The sequence below is a fragment of the Pteropus vampyrus genome, unplaced genomic scaffold (genome assembly GCF_000151845.1).
Source record: "Pteropus vampyrus isolate Shadow unplaced genomic scaffold, Pvam_2.0 Scaffold512, whole genome shotgun sequence".
In the NCBI taxonomy this organism is placed as follows: Eukaryota; Metazoa; Chordata; class Mammalia; order Chiroptera; family Pteropodidae; genus Pteropus; species Pteropus vampyrus.
The window spans coordinates 263,240-284,662 of NW_011889293.1; the positions used below are offsets into that span (position 1 = coordinate 263,240).

The window sequence follows — 21,423 nt, forward strand, 5'->3', positions numbered from 1 at the left end:
GGAATTGCTGGGTCATATGGTAGTTAATATTTTTAATTTTTTGAGGTGTTATATATATCTATATTTCTTCTATGTCTATCTAAAAATACACATACTTATTATAGATTGAGTCATGTAATGTAGCGGTCCCCAACCTTTTTGGCACCAGGGACTGGTGCTCCTAGAGCATCTAACGCCTGATGACCTGAGGTGGAGCTGAGGCGGTGATGCTGGCGCTGGGGAGTGGCTGCGAACACAGATGAAGCTTTGCTTTGATCGCCTGCTGTGCAGCCCGGTTCCCAACAGGCCATGGACTAATACTTATACTGGTCTGTGGCCCGGGGGTTGGAGACCCTGATGGAATAGACATTGTTTTCTATAACTTTTCCAACAGGCTTTTCAGGAAGGTGCAGCTACTGATAAATACCTTGCATGATACAAAACAGCCGCTCTGAACAATCATAGAAGTAGGATGAACATTTCATAAGACTTTTGCTTGCTGTTCATATTTTGTATGTGAAATGTATCAGCAATTTTGCACAATTGTTAATTTTGGCCCTTTAAAGGAGAGCTGTGATGTCGAATCTAATTTTGTAATTTTTCTTTTTGTGCTTATAGTTCTGAAGTACAAATACAGTTTAACCCAAAAAATAAGGCCCTATCTAGAGAATTGGTAGCTTGTTTATTTTTTTCTTGCCACTTTCAAAGCAATTACCTCAAAATTAAGTCAGATTTATTTGATTGTTAAAGTAAGCAAAACACATTCTGCTTAGTAGAGCATATTCTCTAGTAATCTGCTTTTTAATGCATTCGCTTTCTGTACCTTGTGAATGGGACTTTTTAAAATGAGCACAGTGAAGTTATATTATTCCTTGGGTTTTACTCTGCTCAAAATATCCTTAAAACTTTCCCTGTATTTAGTAAACCCTGAATTAGAGGTTTCTTTTAACAGAAGAGATCTTTGTTGACTAAAGGTACAAAACAGTTACCTGGTTATGTAGTGGTAGTTGTTCTTAACGTTATAAATACACTGCTGATATTATTGTTTTAAGATTTAATGAGTATCATGTAAATAGAAACTAATAATTTGTTAAGTAAGACCTAAAATAACAAAAATCTTACTTTGCTGTTTGTGGTAGTGGGCCAGTTAAGTGTCCAGCCATAAACGAATTACAGATAGTGAGGCAATAACAGAGCCCATTTAAACTTCGGTTGAAATGAGGAAAGCTGTCACTCAGACTTTGCTTATAAAATTCGTACTATGTACATCGAAGCGTATATATTTTAGAACTAATTGGCTCTTATTTTACTGCATAAATTAATGGAAAATGTGAAATTTTAGAAAGGCAGTAGTGTTCAAATGATACTGTAACCTCATTTCTTTCTGTGTTTTAGCTCCAGCTGTATTACAATGATAAGGTAAATTTTTTGATGGATTTAAGTGTAATGCACAAAGAAAAAGCAGATGCCCAAATGAAATATAATGTCTGTGACATCAGAGTGGCTGGTTGAGCAATTGGAATTAGCTACCATAACACTGAGTACAGGACATGTTTTGTATGAGAATTTTTTCAGTGTTTTTAACAGTTTTAATTTGGATTGTTACAAATCTTGAAAATAATACTTTCATGCATTTAAAAAATTTGTATGTCATTAATAGTTTTTTTGTTTACTACTCAGCTAGTATATATTTTTAGTATTTTATTTCCTGATTTTGACTTCCTTGCTTTAAATGCATTGAAATAAATTGTAAACCAGAAAGTAAAATAGGGCTGTATTTTATTCTTTTATCTACCAACATTATAATATTGAATTAGTACATAGTTATTATCTATCTTGGGAAATGACTACTTAATTTCATAATTCACTCTACATTTTTCTATTCTTTAATATTTCTTCATGTTGTTCTTAATTCTGACATTTTACTTTTCCATAGAGTGATTGATCTGTTAATCTAATAGTTCACATTTTAAAAGAATGTGGAAAATTTTAAGGTTAGCAAAGGGCGGGGTGCACGTACAATGATTCAGACATAATAAAGGCGTGGTGGTGATGGGGAAGCCCAAGGCAGAGGTGAGTGGAGGCTTTTTATTTGCGAGAATGGTTTTAAAACAAAGCCGTCGGTTGTCGCTAGGTGAATGGAGGGGAAGGGAGAAGGCTTAAGCAGGCGATGTATTAACAAGTGACATGAAACAACCATGTGGTGACTATTTTCCCACCTTCCTTAGGAGCAGAGTTTACTGACCGGTAACTGAGTTTTAGTTTGGAAAAGGACAAAAATCAAGATAATTAAGGCAGAGAAATGTTAGGAGACTTAGTATGACCGAATCAAGTTTTCAGGCCTAAAGAAAAATAGTTTTCAGGATATTGAAATTTGAAAAAAAATGAGATAACTGAATATCAGTTTAAGAAACCATGAAAGATAAAGGGATCCTGAATGATGGATGAGGTGAATACTCCCCCAAACTGAAAAATTCACGTTATACACTTGATGGCACAACCGATCGGTTCCAAAACATGTCCTCTGTGAACCGCTAGACCCAGGGGGAGGGTCCGTGCAGGCTGAGACCTCACCGCTTAGTTGAGGTGTCCCAGTATTTTAGCATCCAGGCTAGAGAAGTGTGTGCTCTACGACATTGCAGTTAGTTGGATCCTTGACTCACAGAATAATCATCCCTAAAGAATGTCAACTGGTAGATGAACATAAATCAGAAGGGATATATCTAGTAGAAAACAGTCATGAAAAAAATTGTCTACTGACGTCTAAACAAGCCGTGTGGATGTATGGATGTCAGCAGTGCCGTGTGCTCGCCATGGAAGCGAAGGCATTAAACACACTGTGCCAAGTGGTGTGTTTGGGACTGGTAGTAGGCAGCCTCAGTCACATACTGACCCACTGTCAGGGAAGGATGTGTGTGGGACAGGGGTTTCCATTTTAAAAGGGACATAGACAAATGGAGTGTGTCTAGATGAGTAGGAGGGTGTAAACCATGCCATCACATAGGTAGGTTAGAGACGAGGACACTTAGATACAGCAGACCTTTTCACGTATCTGTAGGGCTGTCATGGAAGAAGCGTTTGACCTATGCTATGAGCTTGGGAGTGTTGGGTGGGGGGTGGGAGAAATTTTAGGAAAGAGTTTGTTTCAGTAAAATAAATTCGTTAACATTTAAGAACTTCAGAGATGTCTAAACCAAACTGTCTTGACCTTGGGGTATTTGGGGGTTATTTGTAGTGGGAATTTTTATACGAGGCGATTACACAAGAGGTTGTGAACTTTTAGTTCTCGAACCACTGTTGTAGGTTGGTGGAGGTAGTGTGGTGATAAGGGAACATTTGCGCATTATCATGTAATGTTTGGTACAACAAAAGAATATATGAAACATACTAGTTATGAAGCATTCCTGTGTTTCATAAATGGACATCCACAAAGGAACTAGAACACCACCCATACCCATGACATGCTTCTGTAATATTTTGGCTGTGATTATAGCAGCTTGATATCAACATTAACAAAAGCTCTGATCACCACCAGGACTTATAAAATGAAAAGGTTTGGAGACAGAACTTTTTGAAACATGGGGGGAAATAATGAATGGAGTCCTTGCATACTGGGGTTGGAAACCGGCGGATTTAGTTGAGTCACTCAGTAAGCAGCCTGTAATTATATGAGGTACAGACACAGAAAGGTTAAGTAAGAAACTTGTCTAAAATCATACAAGCGCTTACTGTTAGAACTGGAGTTAGAACTTGTTCCAACTTGAGTGTTGTGAATAACATGCCAAGAAGTGCTAATGATTTCCTGGCTAGAGAGTTGCTGTTGGTAAAGGGTATACTCAGCTGGTTAGGCTCCACAATGAATTAGATTGTAAATTCCTTGAGAACTAGAACTTTCTTAGCCATCTTTTCATTCTCAGACATACTACTGTCTTGTATATAATTTGTGTCCTGTTATTAAATTGAATGATAGATCTTAGACTGAAAGAAACAGTAGAAAGATTTTTTAATCTTAAGAAAAGTAGAATTTATAATATTATTTGTGCTTCTGCTTTATATACTCTCCATCATTAGAAAACGAATGTCAGTTTCTTTCCTCTTGACTTCCTTCTTGACCCTAACGCCGGCAGGAGGGTTTTAGTGACGCCTGCGTCTGCTGCCGCTGTCTCTGTGCCCTTACTGATCCTACACCATAGGCGGCATCTTGTGCATGTGCCTGGTTGAGAGCTGGAATCCTGACTTGTTAAACTCGAATGCCCTAGAATCTAGCTCATTCCTCCCTTCATGTACCCACTCGTCTACCTGATCTACCAAGTATTAACTGACCCGCTGTGTTCAAGGCATAATTCTAGGAGCTGGGGAGACAGAGGGTAACAGAGTCTCATGGAACTTTTAGTTATTAATCAGACTCACACATGTTTATAGAAACACAGCTTAAGTTCTAAATGTGTGTTCCATTATATCATCAAATTGAATATATAAAGGTTATTGGTTTTGTGTATTCGTTTTTTTAATCTAGTCATCTGGATATTTTTATTTATAATTAACTTTCTTGGTTTTCCTAAGTTTGATAAAATTATTTACTTGGAAAATCATTTTTCCCTTTCAAACTATCGTATTACTTTGGTTATTTATAGATTTTTAAATATCAAACTGTTCTTTCATAGTATAAATTCCACTTCGTATTGGTGCATTATTTTAATATGCTGGTGGCGCCTCTTCATTTAGGATGTTTGCATCTATATTTACGAACAGATTTTATCTATAGATTTATGCTGTTGTCAGGTTTCTATATCTGTTTATTAACTTCATAACAAGAATTGGGCAGTTTCCAAAGAGATTTAAAGATCATAAATTAATTTTGAAAGTGCTTTTATATAGAGGCTGGAACTAAAGGATATTATATGTATTTAATATAATTAAAATTTTCTAATTCCCTTTGGTTAATTACTTACTGGAATTATGTAAATTATGTAAACAATCATGTATGTTTAAATTATTACTTGGTTATTGAGAATTGTTGTCATGTGCTAATTTAAGATAATGCTAATTTGATACTGGACATCTTTAGAAAAGATTTCATTATGAAACTAGAAGTATAAAAAAACTTCAAGAATGAGGTCTTGTCTTTATGTGATTAAACTCAAGGTACCTTTCTTTGATTTCTTAATAATTTTATTTGCAATTCAAAAATAAACATCTGGTTAGCTTTGACAAGCAGATTGTTATTTAAGAGAAAATGTTATAAAATGAATGTTGCCATCATCGAAGCAGAAAATGTATCAGAGTCAGTGTTTCCACTGGTGAAGACTTTGTAACTGGGTAAGAACACCTTTGATAGTGCCTTTTTGCTGTGCTGAATTTTATTTATCTGAAAGCGATCTAAATAACTAGTTAAGTAAATTAAAGTTTGCTTTTTAAATTATGCATTTAATCTATAGCAATAGATTAAAATTCTATGTTTGCAGAGCATACCAAATACATTTTAAAAATAAAAAGCATTTTATTTTTAAATACTAATGGGCACAAACCTTTTCCCCGAAGAGGACGTAATCTATGGCATGGAGAGATGGTCACAGAGGCATCCAGCTAATTTAATGACAACCGTTATTAGCATGTTCCAATGGGCAGGAGCCTATCCTCTAGCACAGTGTGGAAGCTTAAAGAATTAATCAGTTTCTTTATGCAGCACTTGATTCATTAAAATAGATTTCTTATACTTTTTTTAAAAAGAAGTATATTTATGCCTGGGATATCATAGTAGTTTTTTTAAAAGGTCATTGGCTAGGTATCTCTGCTTGCTTGCTTATATTTCGTCCATTAACATAATGTAGTTTAACCTCTGTCACCATCTTTTCTTTAAAACTATTCTGATTGTCAGTGGCTTAGTGGCCGAATCCAGGGTACCCTCTTTTGCTGTTTACCTTACTGTACCTTTGTGGTGTTTGACACTGTCGATCATCCCTCCTTGAATCTGTCCTTTCTTAGCTGCTTTGACACCTCTTCCCTACTTCTGTCTCCTCGCATTTCTTCTTGGTTTGGATCTTTTTTCACTCCTTAAATGTCGCTTCTCCTGTACCCTCTCTAAGACATCTCCATCTCTTCTGTGCCTCAAGCTTTATCCGCCAGATCCGGGTCTCAGATTCAGAATTCTGCTCAGTCTGCGATCTGCGAGTCCGTTGTAATCTGTCAGTTCGGAAGTAGAAGAGAGCATTGGCGTTAGTTTTGTCAGGTGCATTCTTACAGTCGTCAGTCGACGTTATCATTTGGAATGACTGGCCTCGCTTACAAATGGAGAAATTCGATAAAATGACAGGTCTGTATCATAGTGGATAAGAGCTTGGGCGCTGAGTTAGTTTTAATAAATTGTATTATTTGGTGTATAAATTTGATTTCTGGTAGGAATCAAAGTGAGGCTATACTTTTGTTCAATATTGACTTAATCCCGAGAATGATAGAATAGCCCAACAGTTTGTTTCTTCTTTGAGTTTTCACATTTTATCAGTGGCATCCACCCTACCCTCTTTTTTTTTCCCCTGGATTAGCAAGAATATTTTCGTCTAACACATTGAAATTTTTTATTTTCAACAGAAATTAGCAGAGTACGGAAAGACATGTACAATGACACATTAAATGGCAGCACCGAGAAGCGGAGTGCAGAGCTGCCCGACGCGGTGGGGCCTGTTGTTCAGTTACAAGAGAAGCTTTACGTGCCTGTGAAGGAGTACCCGGACGTAAGTATGCCGCGTTTCGTCCCATGTCTCCTCTGCTTTACGTACTGTGGGAAGAGAGATGTCTGGTGGGAAAGACTTGAGTATTATCAGCCGCTTTTAAGAAAAACCTCATGCGAGGAGTAAAGTGTGAATAATCTGGCATGGATAACTTAAAATATTTCTAAATATATTTTCATTTGACTGCTGCTGTGTCACCTTTGGAAATGTACATGGCTAAAGACTTAGTTCTAGATTTTGGATCGGCAGGAATTACGTAAAGAGCCTTGGCCGTTAATGTTAGCGTACCAAGTACAGCTCCGAGCTCCTCTTTGGCTCGACCTCAAAGAAGCCACAGCCTGGCCGCACCATCTTCCCAGTGAAATGAGAGTTTGGCCTCTGTGACAGCTAAGGTTCCTTTCAGCTCTAAAAATTGTATAACCACTGTTTGTAATTTATCTTTTGTTCATCTTAGTCCCTTGCTCGACTATTCTGTGCAAGCATTTTGTTGTGAAGAGTCTTCTTGTCCCATAACCAATAAATTTATAAATAGCTCCAAACTCTGCCTTTTGTTACAGAGCCCGACGTGGTGTACAGTGTGGTGTGGTCCTTTCTGTCTCAGACCTCACCGTCGATGATTTCCTCTTCCTCAGTGCTCTGTGCAGTCAGTCGTACTGGCTTTTAGAACAAGTCGGGCCTGTTCCCCGCCTAAGGACCTGTGTTAGCTGTGCACTGATCTCTACTCGCTGGCTTCTTGTCATTGAAGCGACATTGAATGTCACGTCAGAGAAGCCTCTCCTGACCATATTATCTAAAAGCAATCTGGTTACTCATTATTTCACCTAAGTCTCTTTATTTCTCTGCATAGAAATTTTTATCTGACATTTTTCTTGTTTATTTTTCTCTCCCTAGCAAAATGTAAGGTACTTAAAATAAGAACCTGTTTTTGTTAGTCATTGCTGTGCTGCAGGTGTGCATGACGTTGGACATAAAAGGCACCTGCTGCTTCCCAGTCCGTGGCCCAGGGGTCCCCAACTCCCTGGGCCACGGAGTGGTATGGATCCATTGCTTGTTAGAAACTGGGCCGCACAGCAGGAGGTGAGCGGCAGGCGAGCTAGCAAAGCGTCATCTGTGTCTGCAGCCGCTCCCCAGCGCCAGCATCACCGCCTCAGCTCCGCCTCAGATCATCAGGCATTAGAGTCTCATAGAGCACCGGTCCCTGGTGCCACAAAGGCTGGGGACCACTGCACTACCTATTGAATAAATACTGGCAAATTGGCAGCTTTTCTCTAGGTTTCAGAGGACTTTTCTGAAAGCAAATACAAAAAATAGTTGGTATTATAGGGTCGAAAATGCTATGTGTGTTCTAAGATTCAGTGGCTGTAGGGACAGTATAGTGATCTGGACAGGGGAAATAAATGTCTTAATTTGGATTAATGGTAAAAAGCTTTGCTGTTTCACAAGTTGTATTTCCAATACAATTTTCTATAAATCCTAATACCATTTACTGGTATTATAAGTATTTTTGGTTGCAAACATACAAATAGTTCTCGATAATGTAGGGAATTTGTTGGAGGATAATTGGGTTCAGCAGGGAGGATGAAAGATGGAATCAGGGCCCCTGAGCGCCCAGCAGGAGTGTGGGCCTTCTCTGGTGAGAGCCTTGTTCTAAATGTAGTTTGGCATCAGTGCCTCCCAGACTTTATCTTTGAACTTCAGATTTTAGGGAGAGCCTGTTTTGGCTCAATCTGCCGTGACCAAGGGACAGGATACTAACATAACCGAGATTCGACTGCGCTGGGCCTACCCTGGGTATTGGGAGGAGGCCTGGAGATCAGACATTGTGATTTGGGCAGCTGTTCTAACAGGAGTCTCGTATTGTTTGGTGTTTCTGTATCTCCTAAAGCAGTGGTCCCCATAGTTTACTTGTGTAAACTATAAAGGATAAAATTTTAGCATTAGTCATTAATGTAGAATATTTAAGATGAGACCGTGTTAGAGAATATAACCTGGTTCTTCTTTAGAAAAAGGCGTATTGTCTGGATCAGTGGTTCTTAAAATGGGGTCCCGGCATTGTAGCACCCACACCTGCTGGGGACTCATGAGCGTGCAGGCCGCAGCGCGGACTGGTTGAATTGGAGAGTGTGGCGTACAGTCTGTGTGGCCGATGCCTACGCACTCAGGTGTGGGAAGCACGGCCTCATTTTGCATCGTCAGAATAAGCTGGGTAGGGTGTGAACTAAACAACGTCTCTGCTTTTGTGGAGCGGGCATTGCAGTTGCAGAAACAGACAAACAAATATTAACTTTAGGTACAGTCAGTGCTATTAAAAAAAGTGGGGTGAGCAGATAAACAGTGACTGTGTGTTTATAGTCAGGAAATCTCTTACAAGACAAAGGGAACGCAGAGATGGGAGCCGAGTGTTGGGGAGGAGGGCATGGAAATCACTGCGGGGAAGAACATTCCAGGCAGAGTGAACCGCAAAAACAGTGACCCTGGCATGAGCGTGCTTGGGAAGGGGACAGTAGGATACGAGGTGAGGGAGTGAGCAGAGGGGCCATATCCTATAGGGACTGTGGGCCCCACTACAGGTTTCACGTACTCTTCTGAGTGGAATGGGAAGCCATTCGGATGTTTTGAGCCAGAGGGCGACATGTGCTCCGTGGGGTTTGGTAGCTTCATTCTGGCTGCTGGGTGGGTGAAGGAAGGCTGTTGGGCGTGGTGGCAGCAAGGAGACCAGCTGTGGAGCAGAGGAGGAACTTGACCGAGAGGACTTAGAAATGCCCAGATCCTGCATGTGAGGGAAAGTCAAATAGCTCAAAGGTTTTGCTCAGATGAAGTAACAGAACACTAAAAGACTGAATCCTAAAGACTGAGGGGGGTGGGGTTCAGCGGTTCTGATGCAGAGGTGTTGAGTTTGGAGTCAGGCATCCAGGTGTGGCCTTGTAGATAGATACACAGGTGGGTGTATGAGCTGTAGATGCTTGGCAACCAAAAATGTCTTTCCCATCCGCCACCCCCGCTTGTATGTAAGCTTGACTTTGTGAGTGAATTTATCCCATTTGACTAAAAGATGCTTTTATTACTATTAAAGTTTCAAAGGGGCAGTGAAGCATAGGGGTCAAAGGTATGGACTCAGTCCAGACCCCTGTCTGGCTCTGCTATTTGTTTTGTAACTTGGGGCACATTACTTGTTATTTCTGGTCTTCAGTGTACTCATCTCCGTAGTGGAGGTAGTAATACGGTTACTCTTCCGCAGGGTATGAGGAGTTATGAGCGAGTTATAAATGAGTTAATACATGTAAAGCACTTGGAAAATGCCTTTATACTGCGTAAATGTTATTAGAATGTAAGCTCCACAAAGATGGGGATTTTGTCTGTTTTCATATTCCCGCTGCCTGGAAAAGTATCTGGTAAATTATTAGATGTACAATATTTGTTGTTCATATCTATATGAAAGCCTCATTCTTTCAAATACTGTTAAAATTTTTTTTTTTGTAAAACTTGTGTTTTGCATTTGCACATAGCAACTTATTTATAGAAGTGTGAATTTGGAGCGATTGTTTTGGGTTTGGCTGTGTACAGCTCTGGGATGAAAACAGAAGAAAGTCTTAGATCTAGTGTCTCAGAAATGAGGCGATGCTGAATCATGTCCTTCACCGTTTGTGAATCAGCGCCTTGCTGTGGGCATGAGCAGGCAGTATCGGTGGCCTACTGAAAATGTACAGAAAAACTTTTACAGAATTCATATTTATTAATATTTCTATTAATAAAGCAGACTTCCGTTGCATCTCTTCTGTGCACCAAGTGCATCCTGGGAGTGGGGATGCCAATTCAGTTGATAAAAGTCAACCTAGTGGAGATAATGGGTTTGTGAGCCAGGCAGGCCTAGGTTTTGAATCCTGGCTTACCCCCTTTCTGGTGGTATTTGTCAACTGGTGCCACAATGACGCTCCATAACAGGCTGCCGTAAAACTCAGTGTCTCACATGACGCGCTGATTTCTGTGCTCTTGACTCTGTACTGTATGTTGGGCTGATTGGCCGAGGTGGATCTAGGCCAGCAGCAGCTGAGTTTAGATTGAGTTCCTGCTGGGCCCAGCTCAAAGGGGCAGCAGCTACTTAGAGCGTTCTCGCTCGTGGCAGGTCACTGGAGTGCTGGACAAGCCAGATTGCCTGAGCATGCCTACGGCCTCTGCTCTTGCCCTGCTCACTGACATTCTGTTAACCCACCAGTTGTCGGCGGGGGATGTTTTTGCCCCTCGGGGACATTTAGCAATATCTGGAGATACTTTTGGTTGGCAGAACTTGGAGGGGTTACTGGTGGCATCTAGTGCGCAGGCACCAGTGATGCTGCCAAACATCCCGCAGCGCCCAGGACAGCCTCCGTGAGAAAGAGGTCTCCTGCCCAAACGTCAGGAGTGCCGAGATTGAAAAACTGCATTAAGTCACTGTCCGCAGTGAGAAGGAGACTGAAAAATCATTGAGACTGTCCCACTGGCTTTGAGCACATGTTAATTTTGGGGGATCTGTTTCCTTGTCTGTGAATTTATAAGGTCTGACTCATAGAACTGTTTCCAGGAATGGAGATAACAAGTGTATGGCATCTGATAGAGTACTCAGTATGGTTCTTGCGATTGTGAATAAGGAAAATATCCTACCCTCGAGGAGCCCGCAGTCTTATATGAAAGGTAATAGCGCATTAAATCATTTAATACTGTTTAAGTTTATCATACATTCATAAAATGACAGACATGAATGAAGATAAGAGTTATCCATAGGCCATCCAACAGGTAATTTGACCCATTAAGGACTTGTTTGAATCAATGAAGATCTTATAAGCAGTATATGAATGGATTTAACTGATCACTGTAAGTAAAAGATGTTATGTTTCAGTGAGTCAGTAGTAATTCTGTTATTAAGTTTACCTAGTTATCAATTTTGAATTATGAGAAAATGTTTCATAGGCTCTACTACAGTGGTAGATAAGTTCCAAATATTGGCATGGTCTAGCTGTTGGGGACCTTAGTCATTCTGTATATACATGAACGGATTAGATGGCTAAGCTGTTTGCTTGGGACGTGTGATGTGTTGAAATTGTAGTGAGACTTTTCGCAGAGATTTCATGTGAAAGTAACTGATTTTCCCATGTTTGTAAAATAGGTTTTAATTCTGAATGATTATAGCCTTGAAAGGTGTGTCTTGGGTCTAGGTTATTATGATGACACATCATTAGAGGTTTGTAGGATGGATGAATGCTTTTTCGAGTATTTTTCAAGCTTGTAGGATCCCAGCCCGGTGACTAATAGTATAGATTTATTCACAGTACTCTCTGTAGTCTCATAATAATATTCTTTGTTAACAGTGGAGCATGAATTTTAAGTTCCCTTTCAATTCATTTTTCTTGGGTTTGCAGATAAAAATTGGCTAGTCATAGCTTCTGAGTTAGTATAGGGTTATTGGTGCTTTTCTTCTATTTCTCAAGATTGTCACCTGCAAATTGGCTGTTGAGCTGGCATTTGTTTTGCAGGGGTTATGAGAAGAGGGGTCAATGCAGGTGTCTTTCCTTAGGCTTTTGTCCCTTTGACTATTGTGATTTGTTTATTGTGTTGAAGGAATTAAGAGTCTTCAAGAGTTTTGGTACAAACTATTTTCACATTTGTTCATCTGAGGAACAAATGGATGTTAAAACAAAATTTAATGATTAGTAAAGTTTTCTTTTTCAATATTTATCTTAAACCTTGATTTTTATCTGGGTATGATCTTAATTTTGAGTGAGAATATATATAATATTTTAAAAGTAAAACCTATACATCTCTCGGGTAGTTTATAAAGGAAACTATTAAACAGATTGTTGATATTAAGAAGGTTTAGTATATATTTTTGAATGGAGTTGTGAAATATTTCAGATTACATATTAACCTGTTGAGGCTTTTAATTTAGTGTACGGTTTCATAATATGGAGCATGTTTTTAAGTTTTAGGTAGAGCAACTGTTATTATCGACTTATAACTTTAAACAGATCAATTTAGTGGAGGTCAATTTCATGACTTTTTTTCTTTTGGACTTCTGAAATCTGGTTTTGACTGCTGTAGAACACCGCTTTTGCCAAGTCCCAAAACAATATCAGTAAGTAGCCTACCTGGCATGAACTTGGCCATCTCTGTTTCACATTGGTGTGATAGTTTTTTCTTTATTATTTGGTATAGATTGATCTTAAAAATGTATTTATAGTATTTTGGGGGGTTATAAAACAATGAACGTTTATTTCTTGCCTTTTTTATTTGTAAGGCTCTATAAAAGCAGTATAAATTCGTAATTTTAAAGACAGATTAAAATGAAAAACTTTTTGAAAAGTTATTAGAAACATGAAGGCTAAAGAAGAGATCTGACTATAAACTAGTAAAATTTTGACGTCACTCTTCCAGAATGTCTTGTGTGGCCTGTCATGGGCAACTGGCAAGGAATAAGAAAAGACATAATCTGTACTCTCAAGGTACTATTACAGCCATAATCCAGTTATGCAGTGCCAGGGACCTAAACCAAGGCAGGGGCAGCTGAAATGAAGAAAAGGGGACAGATTAATGAAAATCTTAAGATTTCTTAGCCTATTACATGTGGAGGCAAAGAATGAGAGAGGGCCTTGCCAGGGATGCTTTTCATTGAAAATAGAGAATGTAGAGGGATGAGATAGTTTTATAATTTAATGTAGAAGAATCAAGAGTAAGAGATGATAAGTATACTGCATTAACAGAGTATCATAATTGAATTAAAAGCCACTATGAGTAGAGTCGTTCATAACAATGTAGAAACATTGAACCAGGGTTATAATATAAAAAATGATTATCAGGAGGTCAAATATGACAAAACTTTGTGCCAAAAACACATCACTTTAAGAGCTGAATTAATAATGTTGGAACAGTGTATGAGGCTGGTAATACTTATGCAGCAAAACTTAAGAAATCAATTTCGAAGAGCCTTAGGACGTATTTGTAATCTATGGTCAGAACTACATATTTCATCTTGACTCATCTTGGTGACACTTATAAGCTCAAATAATCATATTCTTCTCTTTCTCTCTCTCTTTTTTTAAAGTTATATATATTTGTCATTGAAATATGCAGATGAAGCAATAATCACATAAAGGTTTTCATTCATACAAAAGGTTCAATTAAGATAAAAAAAAATTGTGGTCTGGTTAGTACTTGATTGGGAGACCACCTAGGAAGACCAGGTACTGTAGGAGTAAAAAATAAGGGATTGTAAGCTGACAAGGTCCTTGCAGTCTGTGAGGTCAATCAAGTGTTGCCTCGCCTAAATAAATAAATAAATAGATAGATAAATAAATAAATAAGAAAGAATTAAAAAGTTGTATATGATTATTATTAAAGCAGTAATCCTAGTTAGTAAAGTCACAAAAATATTGAAAAGGTAAGGTGTGGTTATGTAAAAGTAGTCTAATAATATGTTTTGGTATATAGATGGAGAAAAAATTATAAAAAACACAATTGGACTCATTCTGATAGTACACTTGAATCTGAAGAGGGTTTTTATAAGCTTTTAACATTTTTGAATCATCAACAAGAATGAGAAAACCAAACGTGAGTTTCTGGTGTGATCAGGGCATGTGTTTAAGGCCTTTAGGAGAACCTGAACCCTATAGTCAATCTAGGTGTTCGGCGGTTTGGGCTACTTTTGTAAACTCTCGTGTATGAGTTGTAGGTGGTAACGTAAGCGCCTTCCAGTGTTGTTAGGAGGATCAAGTGACTTAATGCATATAGAGTTGCCCAGCATTGAAAGCTGGCCTATACCGGACCATCACTAATAGAGCATACTCAGCACCTATGAAAAGTTGAATGACACAGTTTTTGCACTCATGGTACTTCCATTATTGAAATGGAAAGTGGAAATAATAGTTTTGTTTTTATGACATTTGCTATCACTTGGAATTTATTCTGAGATGAGTTGGTCAGGCTTACTATTTGAGAAATTTCTGAAATGTATAAGAGTTCTTGTGCTGCATTTATTTAGTAGTGGAAGTTTTTCCTGTGAGAATGAAAAAATCACTGTATAATTTCTCTGAACACTTCCAAATTGTGTTATTTGGCAGTCTGAATAAATAGTAGTTTTCTGGACTGCATTTTGCGTGAGGCTCTGTGGATTTACAAACAAAACAAAACAAACAAAACAAAACAACGCAACAACCAGGTGTTGCTGGTTCCTGACTTTGAGGACTGACCTGAAAGAGACATACGGATCATTGCATTCTCTGTGATAGGGGCTCTGAGAAGCTGGGTGCAGAATGCTCTGAGATGGTCAGTGTGAAGGAGAAACGACTGTCTGGGAATCAGAAATACACAAAGAAACCGCAGAAGCAGCACTTGAGCTCGGTGTTGTGTGATGAAGATTTGACATGGTTATCGGTAAGGAAGGGTGAAGGAAGGTGCTGCAGGGAAGCAGATTTAACAGTGTCTGCTGTTTTTAGAGAACAGTGAATTGCTTACGTATCTGAATGGAAGGATGATAGGTTTGAATATAGGTTTGGAAGGTAGTTTGGGGTCTTTTAAAAAGAACTTGTGTATGAGTTTGGGCCTTACACAGTCAAATACATTGTCGTCTACTTCGGTCATAATATCCTTTTTGGCTTTTCTTGCTTCATATTTTTATTTTAATTGGTTAATTAATATTTGTCCTAAGCACTTGTTATAAAGCTTCTGGAAGGATAATCTATCTTACTCACCTGAGTTTGTTTTCAATGGGTTCAGACTGTTTCTCAATTATATTTATACTCAAAAGATGATTTGTCATAATTTAGGCTGTCCAAATTCATATGCCACAGATTTCATATTGTGTTTATTACTGGTTACTATTCCCGCTGCCCCTTAAAGCTGCTGGTGTAAGTGCCTCTGCTTACATAGCCTTGTGCCACCAACAGAAGAGGTGTATAAAGGCCTTATATATGAAAAGTTTTGCAAATTGGTTCCTATAGTAATTATTTAGCATAAGGAGTCATATTTGGCCGCGTATCTAGAATTAATATGAAGATAGAAAAGAGATAAAATTTTTCTCTTCCCCAGCAAGCACAAGACATTTTGATATATTCATTCTGGTATTTTTATTTAAAAACAGTTGTACAGTAAGTCCTCATTTAAAGTCATTAATAGGTTCTGCAACTTCAAGCAAAATGAGGTATAATGAAACCAATTTTTACCAGCGGCTAATGGATAATAAACAAGAGTTCAGTTCCTAGGGCATCTCATCGTTATAAAGAAATGACATTGAACGAAAGGATGTTATTTGAGCACCTGCTGTACTGCTAAATACATCTTCTCTCATCTTACACATCTGCATGTGATAGGCTCACTAGTGTTGACTACAGTAGGTCGTTCATTTTTTTGTCATCTGCTAAGCGAAAGGCTTCATCAACAAGTAAACATTTGAAGGTGTGTATTTCATACTTATTATGTTGCTTATGTGATATAATGTAAGGTTTGTAAGGTATCTAATAAAAATTGCCTTAGAAATGCTAGACACAATATTTAAAAACAGATTATCAGTCTCGTGTAAAAAACAACCAGAGAAATGCATGTTTTTTAAACATTGTTATTCCAAAACTTTAAGCAGAAATTACTCCTTAACATTTCTTAGAAGTGTTTCACTGAACTGCTTTTGGTAATCCATTTTTTATTAGTTAACTTGTTGTTTTTGATGGTGTGTCACAGGAGGTTTTATCTTTAATTGTAGGTTTCTTAAAAGGTTAATGGAAATATTTGCCATAATGTTTTGTATATTGTCATTGGTATCAATCTGTCATTTCTCTTTAAAAGGAAGTAAGTAGCATTGAATAGCAGTAGACATAATTGTTGTTCACCTCTTTAGGAAATAACAGGCCACTTGGCAAAAAGATAATTGGTGAGCCATAGAGAAGGTCTGTACTTAAACAGAGTTAATGAATGTCTTTTTTCTCCTTTGTTTCCCTTATTTTGGCCTTTAAAGTTGCAGTTAGCTCAAGCTGTTTGAAATGATTTTCTTTGAATGTGTTGTGACATTGTTTTAATTGAATGAAGCTGCAGAACTAGCATGATAAATCAACACAGAATGAATTTTAGTGCAAGGCAAACGATATTAACTTGGAAATTGGTTGCAATAGACAAAGCAGCTGCTGTGATTAATTTTTTTTCCGTTCTCTACTTACAACATTTTGAGAAGGATAACCTTGACACTTTCAATTGTGTTAGAATCCCAGTGGTGTGTACTTTAACCCACTTGAACTGTTGTTTGTTGGCTCTTGGGCGATTGAGATGGTTTCATTTTTAAGGTTAGTAAATTTTGTGTTACAGATTTAATATGTTGGTTTTGACTAGTTTAAAAACATTTCTTATTAATGGATAATAATTGCGAGGATTATTTAGCTGTGGTGAAGTCTTTTTCTGTGTAATCTTAATGCTGTAGTTCCAGCAGGAGAGGTTTAATATGTAAGAAGAATAGGATGTGCCAAAGAGAGTCTTCTAAGTGTTTTATGTCGTGAAGTGCAGGCCAGCCAGTTGGACAAAAGACACAAGTCAAAAACAAGTTATTGGAAGTGCTTAAGTACCTGTTTTCATAATGCATTTCTCCACACATTCTTTGACTTAGTTGAGATATAGATAGACAGACAGATAGACATACGTCTATCTGTCTGTCTATATATCTATCTATATATATACTGTGTATCCAATATATGAGTTTCTTTGGAAAAGGATCTGTATAGAGCACAACTGTTATTGAATAGCTGGCAAACCTAGTTATTTTAAGAAACATCAAGGTAACAAATAAAGGGATTTTCACAGATTTCCTGAGAGCAGGGAGAATTTCTTCTCTTCCTCTCTTCTTTCTCTTCTTCCTTTTTTAATCCCTAGCATCTATTTCACTCTTTACCAGATAGCAAATCTTAAAGGTTTTATTGAGCAAAATTTAAAAATGGAAGGCTATTTTGTATTCTACTAAATGAAATGAGTGAGGGATGGGATATAGAGATTCTTGTCACTGTTTAGGTGGTTTTGTGGGGAGGAGGGGAGGGTGAAGTTCTGTAGATCCAATGACTGTATAAAAAGGTGAAGTTAGGAAGTTGCAGAAAAGTAGGAAGAGCTTGCTATCGGTGAACAGAGGGCCAGACCTGTTGGTAGACTTTATGTGATATGTCCTTGTTCTCTTCCTCAGATCCTCATTCTAGCAGTTTTTACTCCATACTACCTGAAGTTATGTCATTTCTAGACCTATTTAGATTAAAAGGCAGCCTCTTAAAAAATGCCATGGGCTTCTCTTTTTAAGGATTTAACAAGGTAATTCAGACCATCTGAGCATTTCTAGTATAATAGGACACAGTATGAAAAACATCTGCTTGAATGCATCAGAGACCTTGCGACATCGTGAATAATTACTAGTTCAGGATCCTGAGGAGGGCAGATAATCAAGGACGTAAGCCTGACTTTTGTGAACTCCTTTTCCTCTGGGTACATTTGCTGAATCTGGAGAGGACAGCAGAGGGACTGGACTTTGGGGAGCGTGTTTGAGTCTGTAACCTGTCTGTGCGGACTCCTTCCCACCCCCAGGCTTTGCTTTGGGTAGGGTTTGTGATGAGTGTGCGTGCTAGGAGTAAGAGTGAATCAGAATTCCCCAGGCCCTCAGACATTGCCTGTCAGCATCAAATTGTGTCAGTCTCAATACGTGAAATTGTACTGAATGCGATTCATCTTGGATTGCTAGTAACAGGTGCCTGGCAAAAGCTGATATATTTCCTCTCTTGAGGAAGGCAATATCATTTGAGGCCTTATATTATTTCTGTAAGCTATTTAGAAAGTATAATGTTTGGCACACACTAGAAAATAAACACACAGAAAGGTAAGATGACATAACAAAAATGTGAAGAAACGACAAAACAGTAGAAACAAATCCACAGAGACTGTTGTGTTACAGCTGTCAGACCTAGGCTTCATGTGAGCTGTGCGTATTATGTGTGAGTCAAAAGACAAGTTGTAGAGAAGTGGGAACTGTAAAAGAAAACTCAAAGTGAAAAATTCCTTAGTTAGAATAAACAGGTTTAATAAGATGCTAGAACCATTTGAAGAGAGAATTAGTGAAGTAGAAGACAGATCAGAAGGAAATACTCAGCATGAGAGGCAGAAGGATGGTAACCTGGGAGGGAATGTGGAAAATGAAAGGAATGTACTGAGAGAGTCTAATGTGCACAATCGGAGTCTTAGAAGAAGAGATGGAATGGGGCAGAAGCCGTGTTGGAAGAGAGTGTGGTTGAGAACTTTCAAACCGAGGAAATAAAGCTGCGGATTTATGAAACTCCGAACCACGAAACAAAAGCCACACGTAGGCACATCACAGTAAAACTGCTTAAAAGTAATGTTAACTAGGAATACCAGATGCTGTAGGCATTAAAAATAAAATAAAAACTGATTTTGAGGAGGAAATCTTTTTTTTTTTTTTTTTTACTTTTTTTCAGTTACAGTTTACATTAGATAGTGTTTAATATTAATTACAGGTGCATTTATATAATTTATAAAGTGATCCCCCAATTAGTCTAGCACCCACCTGGGACTATACATAGTTATAATATTAATTGACTATATTCCCCCATTCTCCAAACGCGCCTCTGTCAACTATCAATTTGTTTTCTGTATATATGAGCCTGTTAAAAGTAGCAAAAAGGAGCCACAGTAAGACTCAGAGCTCATTTCTCAAGAAATAGCAAAGAAAAGACGGTAAAGAATCTGTAAGGTGCTGAAAGAAAATAAGTGTCAGACTAGAATTCTTAGCCCATCAAAAATGAGACTTTTTCAGGTAAGAAAAAACTGAGACACTTTATCACCAGAAGACTTTGACTAAACGAAATACTGAAGGGCGTTTTTCAGGCAGAAGTAAAAAATGAGCCTAGTTGGAAAGATGAACAGTGAAAAAGGTAAATGTATAGGTAAATCTAACTGAACGTTATTTGTGTAGACTAATAATGTCTTATTGAGTTAAAATATATACATGTATGTATGTATGTATATGTATGTATATGTGAATATGTGAAATTTGAAAAACAACTAATAGCACATAAACTGGATTGAGATAAGTGTTATTAAGTAGTCTGGAGGGCCCCTGCGTCGTATGGGGAAATGAGGAGGGGGTGAAAGAACAAGTTAACGTTAGTGTTTGATAATTAAGTGATGGATGTTGTAATCTCCAGGGTAAATAAGCATAAAACTTTCAAGCTAATAGAAGGCAGGAAAGAAAATGAAACATAAAATACATAGGGCATGTAGAAAGTACTTAACGAGAAGGCAGATATAAATCATACAGTGCAAATGGGCTAAGTGTTCCAGTTAAAATTCAAAGATTGCAAGGTTGGATGAAGAAACAAAACTCATCTAGATGCTGTTTAAAGGACTCCCATTTAACATACAAGGATAACAAAAGATTGAAAGTAATAGCATCACGAAAGAAATACCATGAAAAACCAAACAAAATGTATCGCTATTAATAGTAATAGGCTTGATGACAAAAGGTATTACTAAAGATAAAGAGAACCGCTCCATAATGATAGAAGGATGAATTTTACCTTTGTATATACCAAATAGCACAGCCCTTAAACATACAAAGCAAAAATAGAACTAAAAAGTGCAAAGAACCAACATTAATCACAGAGGAATTGTCATTCTTTTTGAGCACCCATGGAATATTTAAAAAAATTGACCATGTGCTATCCTGAATAACAAGTCTGGACAAATATTACAGAATTGACATAGTATGTTTTCTGATTATAGTGTAATTCTTTGTATACAATTATACATAGTATGTTTTCTGATTATAGTGTAAGAAGCTAGAAATCAATAACAGATAATTAGGAAATTGTCATGTTAGAGATGAGAAAAACACATTTAAGTATTCAAACAATATCATTTGACCTGACTGACAATGGAAATATTACATATCAGAACTTTGGATTACAGCTAGAGCCAACTTAGAGGAATACTTAAAGCTTTAAAAGTATGTGAGGAAAGAAAGGGTACAATAAGCTAAGCATCCATTTCAAAAAATGGGAAGATAACAACAGAGTAAACCTAAAAGTAGTAGAAGAAAGTAATAAAGCTAGAGTAGAAATCAATTAAAAATTTTTTAAAAACCTACAAAATTAAGAAAATCAATGTATCAGATGATTATTGCTGCGTGATAGTAAACTATTCCAAAAATTTACGTTAGAATAAGCACCATTTATTTAGTTCATTCTTCTCTTCTGCAGGCTGGTCATTTAGTCTGTGTTCAACAAAACAGTGCTGGTCTGCATCTGCGGTCAGCTGCAGGTCAGCTAGGCAGCTCTGCTTTTATTGGTTGCCTGGCTGTGGGCTGGGGCATTGACGGTGACTGGGTCACTTGTCTTTCATTCTCCAGTAGGTTAGTCTGAGCTTGTTTACGTGGGAGTAATAGGGCTCTGAGAGGGTAATTCACTTAAGACCGAGAAAGGCTTTTAATGCACACACCCTTCTTTCCACTGCAGCGTTTTGCCAAGCGAGTGAGTGCTGGCCCAGGTTCAAGGGGTGAGAGGAGCTGCAGATTTACACTGCAGGTGGAATGGATACCTTTAGGGGTGAATGGGTAATTGTGGCCATTTTTGAAAGCAGTATACCTCAGTCGACGAAAGCAAAGGTAAATTCTTTGCAAAGATTGTAAGACTGATCAGGAGAAGAGGAAGACATAGATAACCAG

General features: G+C 37.9%; 1 protein-coding gene across 1 annotated transcript in view; it reads left to right on the plus strand.

Moving 5' to 3' along the window:
* The first annotated feature begins 6,285 nt into the window (after positions 1-6,285).
* Positions 6,286-21,423, plus strand: part of QKI (QKI, KH domain containing RNA binding) — a 107,880-nt gene continuing 92,742 nt past the window's right edge. Inside the window, exons 1-2 of the mRNA XM_023524961.1 lie at positions 6,286-6,292; positions 6,568-6,710. Coding sequence (XP_023380729.1) covers positions 6,286-6,292; positions 6,568-6,710 — 150 coding nt within the window. The remainder of the gene's footprint in view (positions 6,293-6,567; positions 6,711-21,423) is intronic.